The 15,035-nt window shown below is 33.6% G+C and overlaps 1 protein-coding gene across 8 annotated transcripts in view; it reads right to left on the bottom strand.

The window, feature by feature from the left end:
- Positions 1–15,035, bottom strand: part of LOC111046555 (serine/threonine-protein kinase OSR1) — a 43,430-nt gene that overhangs the window by 22,046 nt on the left and 6,349 nt on the right. Inside the window, exons 1-2 of one of the 8 annotated variants that reach the window (XM_022332127.2) lie at positions 10,189–10,465; positions 7,846–8,258 (exon numbers count right to left, since the gene is read on the bottom strand). The exons of 1 other annotated variant lie outside the window; for it this stretch is intronic. In XM_022332127.2, coding sequence (XP_022187819.2) covers positions 7,846–8,129 — 284 coding nt within the window. In that variant the 5' untranslated portion in view covers positions 8,130–8,258; positions 10,189–10,465. Of the gene's footprint in view, positions 1–6,080; positions 6,156–7,845; positions 8,266–9,889; positions 10,466–15,035 lie in introns of those variants that run through there. 6 more of the 8 variants (XM_022332128.2, XM_039424447.1, XM_039424444.1 and 3 more) reach the window with 6 other exon arrangements.

Here is a 15,035-nt window from a genome sequence, read left to right as displayed (position 1 = left end):
TTTTGTGGTAGTAGTATGAACTTTTTGAAAAAAGTAAAATTCAGTAAAAACTAGATTGGAAAAAATGTGAATTCTCCGAAAAAGTAATGTTACTATCTAACATAAAGCATACATAAAAAAATTGAGAAACTTCGAGGTTTGAAGACGAGTGCAAATATCGTGATATTAATTTTGAAATGTGTTTCATTTATTGATTAATCGACTGATTAAGGCTATTATTTTTTTAATTGTTTCAAATAAAAAAGTTGGTCAGAATAATCATTTGCTTAACCCTATAGCCTCATGAAAAATCCATCTTTCCAAATTAGAATATAATCTTGACGGTTGATTCAAATAATTTAATATATATATATATATATTTTTCTGTTTTTTATATATATATATATTTTTTTCATTCTTTTATGCGAAACAGTGGTGTAGCGGCAAGGATTTTGGCTCTGGAGCAACTCCCTGCCAAATAGATTTACCTCTTAAGATCACTTAGAAGAAGTTTTAACATTTCCTTTGATCCATCTTGTTTTCAAATTCATATCACAAGAATTTCTCACAACATTAATGGAATTCATTAAGTCACAAGCCACAAACTAAAAAAAATATACGGTTCTATAGTTTTTGTTAGATGTGTTGCAATAAAAATGTTCTGTGGCCAGTTTGAACTTTCGTATCGGTCCTTTACTTACTTGGACCAGGTGAGAAAACTTTCTAAAAATTAAGCACGGTCGTGTTTTGCACCAAATGACTGCCCAGCTCAAAATTTTCGCCTGCACGGAATACCACCGGAATACGCCCTGGAACGATCTCTTCAATGTATTTATGGCACTGATCTTTTTTGGAAAAGTTTAACAATGGTGATTTGGTTCCAGAAAAATAATAACTTGAACTAGTTTTTCGTCTTGGAGTGAGCTCTTGAATATAGTTGAGACACTGATTTTCTTTTAAAGTTTACCAATGGAAAATTGATTCCAGTATAATAATAACGTGAACTAAGTTAATTGGTGAAACAAAGAGACACTAAGATATTTTTGTCATGACTATTCAAGTGGGAGTTGTGGATAGAGTACGCTATAGATATTACAGTATTTGGTGGAATAATATTTTCAATCAATCATATCAACATTATGATGAGCATGTGGCAGACCTCTTTATTACCACTCAATGCCTGAAATTAATTCCAAGGATATATGCTGTGAAATGAATAATTATGTAGGCCATTTCCTCGAACAATGATCAAACTCCAAAGACACCCTAATATAGTTTAAGTATACCAAAAAACAATTCAAAATGAAATCAGCTTCATCAAATGAAAATATTGGGAGCACCAAAAAAGGTTGTCAATAATCATTTTAAACACTGCTGACGAACAACCCCCACCCCCACCCCAAGAATTGATTCTGAGCCCACCCCCACCAAGAATTTATTTCATGGAAGCAGTCTGCGTCCAACCCCCCCCTCCCACCATGTGGGCACCCCTTGTATAGGTCTTTCAATCAAACACAACGCAAACTACCTTTTTTCTTTAGGGCTACTAATCTATATATATAAAAGCGAAATGGCACTCACTCACTCACTCACTCACTCGCATAACTAAAAATCTACCGGAACAAAAATGTTCTTATTTGGTAGGTATGTTCAGTTGGCCCTTTAGAGGCGCACTAAGAAATCTTTTGGCAATATTTCAACTCTAAGGGTTGTTTTTAAGGGTTTAAAGTTCGTCTTTTAGCATGTATATTCTTCTTCTCCCAATCTCTTAATTAGAATTGAAATTTCCATATCATATGTTACTATAGAACTATAATCTAGATAGAGTACCTCTTCGAAACAGTTGTTAACTGGCAACTAAATTAATAATTTTGTCAGGTTGGCATAAGTTGAGTTGATTTTGTTAGGTTGGCACCAAGTTGAAGATTTAAATGCATTTATCGCGGAAAAATTGATTGGGCACTGCTACTTCAATCCTGGGAATATTATATTACTAGCCGTCAGGCTAGCTTCGCTCGCCATATCTGTTTAGCCAGACGTTTAGTCTGGACCCCCGACTGGATTGTCCTAATATAATATGATAAAAATGCAGGCGAGCGAAGCGAGCCTGCTGATCTCATTCTTGGACGATCCAGTCGGGGGTCCAGAGGGCGGAGCCCCCTGGCTAGACGTATATGGCGAGCGAAGCGAGCCTGACGGCTAGTGGCATTATATAGCCTACTTGAAAATGGCATTAATGTCCGAAACATGTTGTGATAAAATAATTTAAAATGTTACTGAGATTTATATTTTTATTTATATCTTTTTGTGATACACATAATATATAATATGGATAAAAGCTTGTAGAATGAGAACCGGAGAACCATGCATAGACTGATATATGGCAGGTTTGAATAGGAGACAACTACAAAGGTCAGTGAATGGGTTCCATATCCAATTATAAAAATTGTTGTTGAGCTAATATTTCTCAAGTGATCTATATTTAGACTCTTGACCAACTCATCCTGTCTGAGAATACCACTTCCATTGAGGGGTGAGAATAAGGTGCACTGTAATGACTAAACTCTTGATTGATCTCAATCTAGATAAGGTAATGTTATTCAAACAACAGTCAAAATAGACTTGCCAGATTTTAGGTCTTCGGCCGGCGATTAGATTTGATGGATTGAGATAAAGTCATTCGTACAGGTCATAGTACTCAAACTGGAATAGATAACCAGTATGATTCACCGTCATGAAGAACTCCAAAGTAGAGTAGGCCTACCTGTTTATAGTGATAATTGAATAGATATTCAGAGTAAAATGTTTAGTAAGGCTTTTGGATTGCTTAGTTTAGATAATTCAAATGAACAAGTTAGAATTCTAACTTGGTAATAAATTCTAATACTTGGGCCTAAATACTTCCTCATCATCATCATCATCATCATCTCATCATCATCATCATCATCATCATCATCATCATCATCATCATCATCATCATCATCATCATCATCTTACGTTCAAGGATTAGGCTATTGCCAGTTCCGACTTACAAACAGCTTAACAGTAGTTAGTGAGTTCAAAGAGTTATGAAGATTAATTTACATTCATACACTGCATGTATTAGATTTATCGCCATCTTTTACGTGGCCTTCCAATTGATCTTTTACCTTCTGGTCTATAATTTAATACTTGAAGGGAAAGCCTTTCTGCAGAATTTCTTTTATTTATGTATTTTTTTGGATAATACTCAATTGAGTAAGTTTTTTTAAAGTACTTACCCTAATAAACTTAGCCTTGATTTCACTCACCGTTACTCAGTAAAGGAGTTACCCCGAATGTGAAATAACTACCATTTCTTTCTCAGTAATAAACTTTTCTATTTCTACCTCGGGCTGGAGAACTCGCTCAAAATGCCGCAGATAGTCAGATAATTCTATTGAAATCTCCGGTTGAATCGATTTACAATTTTCCATACGACTTTCATACGATTTTTCCTCTCGTGATTAGCCTATTGATTGTATTTATTGCATACCGTACGTGTTATATTATAATCGTAATATTGAGCCCGTATCCTTTTTCGAAGGATACGAAGGAGCTAGGTCAAACTCATTGTCCAACGAACTCGATCTGTATAATGGTTCAAAGAGTATGTTTTGAAAATTTGAAGTTGATTAATGTAAGAATTCGAAAATTATCTTCAAACATATAAAAACACATCCAGAAACGTACAACGATAATGACTCCAGCCTTTTTAGTCATAGGTGCATAAAAGTACAGTACGTAAGTAACGTAAAAGTACGCCTAATCACTACGCTCGTTCTATAAAAAAACAAATAGAAGTGCTCAGAAACAGTGTAGCATAAAAATAAAGAGTAGGCCAACCTACCATCTATTTTCTGGGTTTTATAAATATCTTGGGAGAGTTTTCTTCCCAATTGAAATGATAGTTCCTAACATAATTGACTGATGATAATCATTCAAATTTGAAGTTTGATAAATGGTATGATCAAAAATAATGGTAAAATATAATATAATATAACTTCTGAAAATGAATTTTTTAGTTTGTACCTTGAAATTATTTTGCTCTTCAAGTTCAATAATAATTGTCAAGTTGATTATTTTGTCAGGTGGGAAGATAATAATCAGTCACAAAATAGTTTTGTTTCTTGACAAGATAATGATCGAGTGTCACTGAGAGTGTGAGCGTAACTATTTCGTGATTTAAAGGTTTTTACTTATCAAGAACTGCCCAATGCTCTACTTTTGTCACTCCTCTCTAAAATCATTGGTCAAATTTCATGGCTGATTGAATGCGAACAGCTAGAAATCAAATGCCTAAAAATCAACATATTATTTACTATTCTATTAGTTGCATTGAAAAACGCAACAACTTCAACATGCAAATGAAAAATATCATGAAGCGATCTTTGGGATGCGCATAATTAAATTAGAATGAATTAAGCTGGATTTACACATAACAGTGACAGTGATGTCATAGTAAAATATAACTCACATAAGTTCTTCTAGAATTATTCATACACGCTCGGCCAGGCTGAATGTGAATAGTCCAATTCGAACTCATGGGAATTATACTTTCACTGAACACTGTTGTGTGCGAATCCAGCTTCAAAGAATAATATCACAGACAGAAGATAGCATAAGAAAATATCCCATGTTATAAGATTGGGTCGTTTATGTTCCAATTATTGCAAGCTGATTTTTGATGATTGAAGCCGATTAGTGTCGACTACTGTCTATCATTACTGTTTTGTCCGGGTGAGAGTGTAAGAACGGCACAGTATGAGAGACTACCCAAACCAGCGTCACATAGCTTTACGAAAAAGATCTACACACTTAGATAATCGGTGTGAGTTCCGTGTTCCGTGAAATTTGAAATATAAACGCCCTCTACCATGGGATATCTTCTTATGCTATCTTTTCTCTATGCTAATATGTATCAGATATAGAGTGACATGATATATTTGTAATATGGAGTACAGAAGCATGCATTCCACTTCAATTAATAGTGCTAGAGCTTTCATCCTTCTTATCATCAAAAACGAATCAATACCTATAGTGTCAGAAGATGTAATAGATGCAGGTAAAATCTCTAAAACATTATTGATAAACCAATAATGAGAAAAACGCTTTTCTAATTTCAACTAAATAACGAATACTACTTGTTATGTTTCTTAGAATTCTAGAGCAGTCAATTTTTTCTCTTCTACATTACCTAAGACAATTTTTCCAACTAGGTATTTCTAGAATATTGTTGCTCTTGTTCGTGCTTGCTATTAAAATATGACCCTGACAATGAAAATTGTTATTGGTATGTTCCACCAGTAGTCAAAGTAGAACCTAATCTATGGTTAGATCTAATAGAAGTTGATGATGAAGACTCTGGGTGTTCGTATGGTGTTCGGAAGCTAAGTGTGTTATTATACGAGTACATCTATTGTGATGAATACAAGTATTTGTTGCTGTAAGTTAATACAATCAATATTATGATTCTATAGCAAGAATAAGTTTTTAGCAGTGTTTTTGTTGTTGAGGCTGAGTTCAACACACTCGACTTTTGGGAACTTGATTTATCACATTCACATCCAAATAAAAACTATCCGTTGCCATATCTAATTGGGATAACTATATGAATCCTATTATAATAAACTCTACTCAATCATAAATGTTTAATAATATTGCATAATTGTTCACATTGAATGATTTTCGGCAATATTGAATGAAAGCCTTTATTTATACATACCTTTGGGTCATAGTGAGGTATGGATGAGTTCACATATTACGAGATTATGGAATATAGATTATCAATCAAAAATTTCAAGAGAAAAAAAACCAACCCAAAAGTCGAGTGAGAGCACATCAATATTCTAGTATAGTGAATTGAAGTTGGTGATTAATAATGAAGCAAATATTAATTTGATCTTCTTGCGTACATTGCTTTGTACATTGATTCATTACGTGTATCTGCCATGACGCATCAGGCCAATTAAATTCGTTCCAGCGGCGTTCCTGTCACTAACAGAGCCGTGGCAGCAGGTTGCAAATCAGCTATGATGAATTTTTTGCAAGTCAGCAGAAATACAGTGCAGTGTCGCACTCACCTGAAGCGTCTAGCCAAAATATTCCTGTTATCCTGGAACACTATCTTTCCCTCTTCCTCATTTTTGTCCAGCCTGCTAACATCATAACCATCAACCGACGTCATTCATAATTAACATATCATTTCTATCATTCTCCAGTTTTCATTTCGATCTAATTGGTTTTATCCTCTGTATAATACCTATATAGTATTATGTTGATAATATAATATATATATAATATATATTTGTATTTCTATACAAATGGATGAGAAAAGAGACTTATCGCACCATTAATATTAATAAAGATTTCAAATCATTAAAGAGACATGGTCCGCAGTGAATATGATATTGTTTAGTAAGGGGTTTTTGAGAAAGTGAAAAATTGGATGTAGAAGGGTGATGTGTAAATGTACTCGTACCGTAAGTACCATAAAAAGGTACCACGTGTGTATTCTGGGTGTACAGCAAGTATTTTTCTAAAATGGCATACATATGTTATTCAATAGATGAATGAAAATATCACAATGTAAAAAGGAAAGTGGGCTAATCTTACAATCAAGCCTACAAAATTACAAAATACTCCAGTAGAAAATTTCACTAATGAGTGAACACTTATATTCAATGATAAGCTTCTAAATTCATTTCAGATTCTTAATGTAATCATTCACTGAGAAGCTCTTTGCAGATAGGTAGATGATGTAAATGAAAAATAATAAGGAAACCAGAAGAAATTATAATTTCATACTGCGAAAATCGAAATGATTGGATTAAAAGGTTCCTTCTCAATATAAAAGACTTAATATTAGTTCCTTCTCCTTCCCATATTAAATGATTATATGTTTGTGATGATATTATTACGAGATTGTTTCAGGTTGAACATTAAATTTAATTCTAATCAAAATACAAGTTTGTTCTGATATCTGATCACTAAGTACCGAACCTCGACTTGGCAACAATGCAATAATTGATCGTTATTAAGATAGAAACATGAACTGGATTGAGGGCTTTGGTTTTCAGGTTCTATTATAAAGATGTAATGATAGAAAACTTTTTATTCCAACCCATTCTTTGATCTTCAATTTTTTTAAATTTGAATGTTCATAAAACTATCCTCATACTTTTTCCAATGAAGATCTTTGATCTTGTTGATATGGAATTGTTTGAGTTGTTTGTTTTCACCAATTGATGTGAATGGGAAAAGAGTACTTCCGTAAAATTCTAGGTCTAAACAGTATTCGAGTACAGAATAAGTTGAACAGAAAAATACGAAGTATCATCGTGTAGGCCTATACAGTAACTTATTTGTACCACTACATATAAAAATTGAGTTGGTTTGTGATTTGTTATGGAAATTTTCGGAGAGAAAAGGAAAAGCTTTATTGTCTACCAAGCTCTCTGTTAGGACCTACTTCTTTCTCTATTTATTGTTGAGAAGAAAATCCGGTTCAGTAACTTATTTGTACCAGTAGGTATAATTTGAGTTAGTGAGTTTGTGATTTGTTATGGGAATTTTCAGAGAGAAGAGAAGCTTTATTGTCTACCAAGCTCTCTGTTACCTACTTCTATAAGTACCTAATTCTTACTCTATTTGTTGTGAAAAAAATCCGGAGAGAAGATAAAGATGAAATTGCATTCCAATTCGAACCCAAGGTTATTAGCTCTATAAGTACATTATTTAGTATGAAAGGAATTCCCGTAGAAAAAATAAAACCAACATAATTATAACTGTAAATTTTAATGATTAGTGCATTAGTCATCCTGTTGAAAGCAGCAATTATCTGATTACCTTATCGGCTTGAGAATGGATGAAATGATTCCGTGATGCTGATGGTGACTATGTTGACTCTGCTGCTGATGGTAGGCCAGCTCTTGCTGCAGCTGCAGCTGCTTCTCGAAATCCTCATCGGGAACGTCGACACCGATGGCACATCCAACTTCACTGTCAATTTTCTCCCCTGAAATACACTGCTGACACTCGATAACCGGAGAGGGAGACACCACTAAATCTTTATCACTTTCACTTGACTTCCCCGCATCTTGATGCAATGAATCCCGTTCACTATCGGCCATTTCCCCCTTTCAATTAAAAGTTCACTCCACTGTTCTGTTGTTTAACACATTCACTTCACAATCAAGCATCTCACTACAATCAATAACATTGAATACTTCTTATATAATGTTTATTTCTAGATTCACTTTCTACAGCCAGTAACAGAAATCAAATATCAAGGATGAGCAATCAAAGATTCTGAATGCACTGTTTCTCACAGTTCTAGGTCTATTTCCTCTTTCGAGTGGTAAAGTAAATATTCACATTACAATTAAAATTACCTAGTTAACAGTTATCAGCACGAATTGAGTAATCAAAGATACAAAGATTCTCATTACTTAACACAATTTACTCAAACACTATTGATTTAATTGAATTAAATTAATTTAATTTACTGTACTCTCTCAGCACATGTTTCAAATCCCATGGTACTTGGAGCGCAATATTGATTTTTCAGTTTGAGTAATCTATTTGAATTGATTGATTGTGATGGAAATATTCAGGCTTGGTACACATTGGAAACAGTAGGCCTACACTACTCTGACAATTTACACTACAGACTACAGTAGGAATTTAATTGATTTGTATTAGCACCAATAACAATCAATAATCGAGGGTTAACAACTAGAGAGAGAGTTCTTTTCAGCCCAATGAAGACTTACAAATTTCAAAACTGATCTTTCAGATTATTTTTTTTCTATGTGATATATATTATGATGATTGATAATTCCAAATCGTTTGTTCTGTATGGAAAAATAATACGTTCCCTCTCATAGCCACGTCCTTTTTCGATATCCTGTCAATATCAATTTTTCAACATTCACTAGTAGGCCGCCTTTACAGAGACTCTGTATTTTGAATGCATTATTAATATTACTATTTAGATTATAAGCTAATCTATCATGTTATATGTTCATCAAATAAAAATATTGAAGGGTGATGAAATTTTCTTTGTAGACTGAATACTTAAGCGCCATGATTTGGACTAGGAGAAGGGTAATGAATTCTTGGCAAATATTTTAAGAGAGAGCAGAAAGAGACTGATTTTCCCTATTACCGTTTTACGCCTATCACAAACTTTAAAAATGTACGTACCTAAGCTTTTATATAGCGTATCCTCAATCGATGCGCATTGATTATGAATACAGTATATCAAAATCATTCATTGAAGTCAAATATTATTAATAAAAGACTGATATGCTTTCAGTTGATAGGGGTTGTAACAATGGGAGGGTTGTAACAATGTCAATGATCTTGCTGGAGTGTGAGAAGGGAATAATTGACTCAACAATTCAATAGAAATTAATTGAATACACCTTGTATTCAATTAAGCGTCCAGTAAAGTTTACTTTACCAATAATTCAAATAAATATCCAAGCTGTGTAGGGATATATATTAGAACTCAATTTATCATTAATTTGTGAACCTAATCGCAGTGGGCGACGGATCGAATACAAAATTTCTCCAAATAAAATGGCATTAGTTATGTAATCTTCATCCAGTTTATATTGTTTGCCTGATGATGCTCTTGTCAGATGAATAACTCCAATCATAAAGCATTGACTAAAAAGAATGAGGAAGATTGTTTTTTAGTAAAGAGAGGGCCGTTTAAAATCAAAACCGGGAATAATGAAGGAGCTCTTCAGACGGAGCTCATCATACATAAAATAATCAAGTACTGTAAATAAAATTTGTATGAATAGCACAAATAGTATATAGGAAAGAAACGAATGCAAATGCATCTACAACAAAAATAATTATAGTTACTGATTGTACTGACTGCATTATAGATGTTTATCAATATATTCGATTGTATTTCATTTAAAGTAGGTACTGTACTTTGATAAAGCAGTTCCCATAGTCTAGAGAGAAAATTACATTCTGTGACAATTCTTCATGTTCGTTGTTTTTTGTAGATTATCATTATGAGGAAGTGAAATTAAATTAATGACATTCATATATTGTATAGTCAAATTCCATCATATACTAGGCCTAGCTGAGCTATATTTTGTGAGATTAGAAAAATCATAAAACTTGGATTAATTACAGTTTATGAGTTTATTCGTCGATTCAACTTACTCTTGGTAAAAAAGCACAGTGAGAAACAGACATTCAGAACTTGATAACTTGACGAGTGTAATGCACTTTATCACAAATACTGATGACACTGAACTACGCGATATTGACGAGTGGAGTTTTTAGTTCAAGAGTCCACACACCAAGTGATTAGATTGTATATGGACGACTTCTCATAAGACTCAACTGTGGGTTTCGGCTTTTGATGCAGCGAAGAGAGTCAGGAGAGCTTCAAACCTGTTCAATAGCGACTAAAACGATAAACTGAAGACTGAAGATAAGAATAATATTTTACATCTCAGCAGCTCCTCGCGCTTGTGTTGAAAAAAGGAAAACATTCTAATCAGTGTGATTGACAGAACCTGTTTCGTCAACGTTCGGGTGTGATAATTTACGCTTGTTATAGGCGCACAACAGTCGCTTCTAAAAATACACTGAAACTGGCATTAGTTAATCGTTTTAAGTACAGTAGTCTATTCTTGTTGACAAAGGAAAACGTAGAGTTCAAATTCTTAACATGCCTTTTTCAATTGTAATTCCTCGGCTCTTTAATAGTTTCCACCATTTTTCCTGTTGCGTTTCCTGTAGTTACTTCGACCCAATGAAAAGATTCAGATACAATCTGATGCGAAAACTCATGAAAATTACAAATTAATGTGAATAGTTGCTGGGAATCGAGTGCTGTTGAGAAAGTTATTTATATACGACGTTACTAATGTAGGCCAAAAAAATTTAGTTATGGTTATGAGTCAATAGCCGGGATCACCATCAACTTAATCTTCTTTTCCCAGCAATAGATATAGATTATTGTATAATCATTATAATATGGTGAAGTATATTATATTGAAAATCGTTTGAAAAACTAATGATAGGCACTGAGGTAGTAAATGACATGCAGTTTGTGTTCCCTTTAATATGTGCGTATACGGTTCTACGAAAAATTGATTTGATCAAAAATGGGAAAGAAGTAAAAAATGGGTTTTCCACATCAAGTACTAAATACTAAGATAGTGGCAACGCGTTGCACGGGTTTACAGACGACCTATTATTTCTAGTTAATGAAATGATACAAAAATAGTTTTACCATGTTAAGAAGATTTTTCTTCAATTCCGCGATTGTAGGTATACTGTAGGTTTTGGGAAACTAATAATTGCGAAGTTGATATGCTCTTGTACTTGGCCTATAACTATAACAGTTGTAATATTTGAATATTTTGTACTTTGGCAGTCATGAGTTTAAAAAATCTATAGGTATGTATTGCAAAGACATAATATCGACATTATGAGACCTTATAATGAAGAGATTTTGACATTTCAAAACCGATAGTCACTTTATATTTAAACGTGCAGTAGCATCAGTAGCTTATTTCAGAGTTTGATGAAATATTTATAATAATCGAAACAACATGTTCCCAGACATTATATATATATAGCATTTTTTAAATTTTGTTTTTCTCCTTGAACATTACGGCATTAGCTTTTCATTAAATGGGTAGGTCTACTTATATATAGTAGCACGAAATTTTTCCTAATGCAATATGCGTATTTGAAATGGAATCTTGACAAACTGCTTCACAGGTAAACAACGTTATAAAACATCAAACAATGACTAATAGTTCTTCAGAATTCAATGAAACTCTAATGTAAAATACTCAATATTTTGTAAGGAGTAAGCTACAGATAGAAACGAAGCTAAGTTTGTATCCGAGTTTCTATCGAATCGTTAAATCGAATTGCATAAAGAGAAATATTTTCATTAAGAGTAGAATACTGTTAGTTTTCTCTCAATCCTTTCTAAAGCCTCCAATGAGAAACGACATTCTATTTATAAAATCAATTGAATACCAATTGAAGTAGGCTACTCAATCTACAAGCTATTAGATGATCGCTGTTGGGAAAGCAAAATAGAGTCAATTAGTGTGTGACAAAATTGATCAAATGTCCTTCAATAGATTCTTGAAGCATGTGAGAATAATCAGTTTTCCAAAGAATTAGAGTAGTACAGTGTCATAGATAGAGCAGTGATAGGACATCGACAAACAGAGAATGAGAGAGAGAGAGAGAGAGAGAGAGAGAGAGAGAGAGAGATTGAGAGAGAGAGAGATTGAGAGAGAGAGAAAGAAAGAGAGTGAGTGAGAGCTGAGAGTACAAAATTGATAGATATTAGACTGGAAGAAGCACTGGAGTTTATGCTAATAAAGAACGCTAATTCTGTGGAGAGGTTGAAAATTCACAGAATAAAAGCTCATCGAATAGAGCTACAAACCACAAAAATCAAAGATTGGAATTGCAAAATAAGAAGTGTTTTTAGAGATTTTTCGAATGAACAAGAATAGACTATTTTTTCTCATATTGAGTTTGATCTCGATCTAACATTTTTATTGTTCATGTTAATGTTCCTTGTAGTTGCTTCTACAGTATCGTTCTATACATCGACACGTACACGTACAGGTAAGATGCCTGTGTAGACCAACAAATCTTTAAAAAAACTCGTATCCTTTAAGTTAGTCGCGTATTGATCGAGACGCGACGTGATATGACGTGACTCGAATTTGCTAGATGATTTACTATCATATGGTATTTATTATTCACATTAAGACGAATCTAGCACGTGTGAACATCATATGATCATGTGATTTCAACTCATCTAGTAGACTCGGGTCACGTCATGTCACGTCGCGTCGGGTCAATACCTACTATTACTTAGGTATTACTTAGGTAATAGTAGGTATTGGTCGGGTCGCGATGTCACTAGACTTACAGAGATACTCTTTCTTTTTTCCTATTTGAAAAAACTTAAGAGCAGCCGAGTAAAAATCATTTTGTTAATTTACCTCTATAATCTCAACAGTTTAGGGATGATAATGATTGGCTATGTTTATAATGATACCCTAAGAATCGGTTCACGATAAAATCAAATACATAATGCGTAGTCTGCAATGCACCCGTACAGAGAACGGAAAAAAATCAAGAGATTTTTCCATAATAGACGAGATAGAGGATAAGAGTGTGCTTTCAAATACAGAATCAAAGTTATATTTTTACAACCTCTAGACAGTGTATTCTAAATCAAGGTTTAAAGCAGATTTGGGCGAACGCCTGCTGTTTTTACCTGAATTGTATAACGTATGTGAATATTATAACGTGGAGAATTAAAATAAAGCTTCTCTATTTGTTTTCTCAACTGGTGGGGGGGTATTAAGCGATTGGATTTAGATGGTGTGTATTAAATCATATTGACTGGACGGCAGACACCCAGCAGAATGAAATTCGGTCATGTATACTCTGTACTCTCCTTTATAATACCTGAATTCAACAAATTTATATTATTCAATGGATAATTGAATTGTCTTGAGTAAAATGCATGCCGTACAATAATTCATTTTAACATGTTCCGGTTAAAACAAGGAAAATGCAATAGTAATTATTTAAAGTCTAAATAGAAATGTGATTATTCTACGGCTAGCCTATTTACCTTGCCTTGGCATTAGATTATGATGGGTAATACCTGAATCAGCTCAGTTCGTAAATCATCATAGTTTATGCTAACGACCACAGCATTGTACTGCAATACATGTATTTGGGTCACCAGGAACATTTAGCATACACATACACATACATGAAGTAGCCTTCAACTCCAACGTTGAACACAATATTATTTATTATCTACCAATACATTTCTGAATGATCTCATCTTGCCTTCCGGAAGTAATAAAAATAGTTTATTAACTAGCTACAAATGAAAGAGGTACATTTTCGTGTGAAAGGAGCAAAAACTATATTACTATACATATTAGTGTAATAATTATGCATCATTTGATAATAATAATTATTGTATCATTGTCAAAACGGAGTTATGTTCCTTCCGATTTATAATTTCGAGATATACATAAATAATAATAATTATTATTGATTGAAATTAATTTATTGTGGAAAAATATTTCAACGACAAAAGAAAGCAATTGAGTACGATTTAATTTGTTTAGGATGATGAATTTCATTAATTTTACTGTCATTTCATTCGATTCCTGCGGATGATGTTCTCACGAGCTGTGGAATTTTGCTTGAGTTGGGAGCCGTTATGTTATGTTGAGAACAATATTAGAGTATGAATGTAACATTATCTATACTCTCTGGTTGAGAGATGAGTGGACCTTCAGTTTTGGTTTTAAAATACCGAGAAAAGCTATTTTGCAGCTCAAAGCTGCCTGTTAGCAGAATGGCCAGTTCCAACGTTCAACATTCCTCCCATTGGAAACTGATAGTCTACCACAGCTATCACAATCGGTGCAATAAGACGGTCTTGCCTGTAAGGATAACCAAAATTATATTGAAGTCGCAATTAAGGGAGAAAGGTATCTAAAGAAGAGAGGCGAACTTAAATAGGTAAATATTTCTTAATTGATGAAAAGTAAAAACAACTTTAAACATGAAATTAATAAACACAGATATTTGATGAGGGATAATCAATGATCTTACTGTCCGGCAGGTGTGTCATCTACAGAATCCTAATGTATTTTAAAAAGCGCCTTAAAGATTTTTGCCCGGCTACTCGCTTAGACACTGGAAAGGAAAGTGAGGGAAGTGAATCTGCCTTAAATTTGGTCTCCTGGTGTCTCATTGGTTTGCCAGCCCGGTGGCCTTATCAATACGAGTCTTGTAATTATATCTTCATTTATTTGTATAGTTTGTGATAAAGAAACACACTTCGTTCCATTTAGATCCTGCCTTCTGTATTCTTTCCCCAAGATCACGCAATCGTTCCATTTAGAAATTCTCAAAATCACAGAATCGTTCCATTTAGAAATTCTCATCAAACAAGCGGAGTTCACATCCACTTCATCACACTT

The sequence above is a fragment of the Nilaparvata lugens genome, chromosome 3 (assembly GCF_014356525.2).
Source record: "Nilaparvata lugens isolate BPH chromosome 3, ASM1435652v1, whole genome shotgun sequence".
Classification (NCBI taxonomy): domain Eukaryota; kingdom Metazoa; phylum Arthropoda; class Insecta; order Hemiptera; family Delphacidae; genus Nilaparvata; species Nilaparvata lugens.
This window is presented reverse-complemented; position numbering and strand designations above follow the sequence as displayed.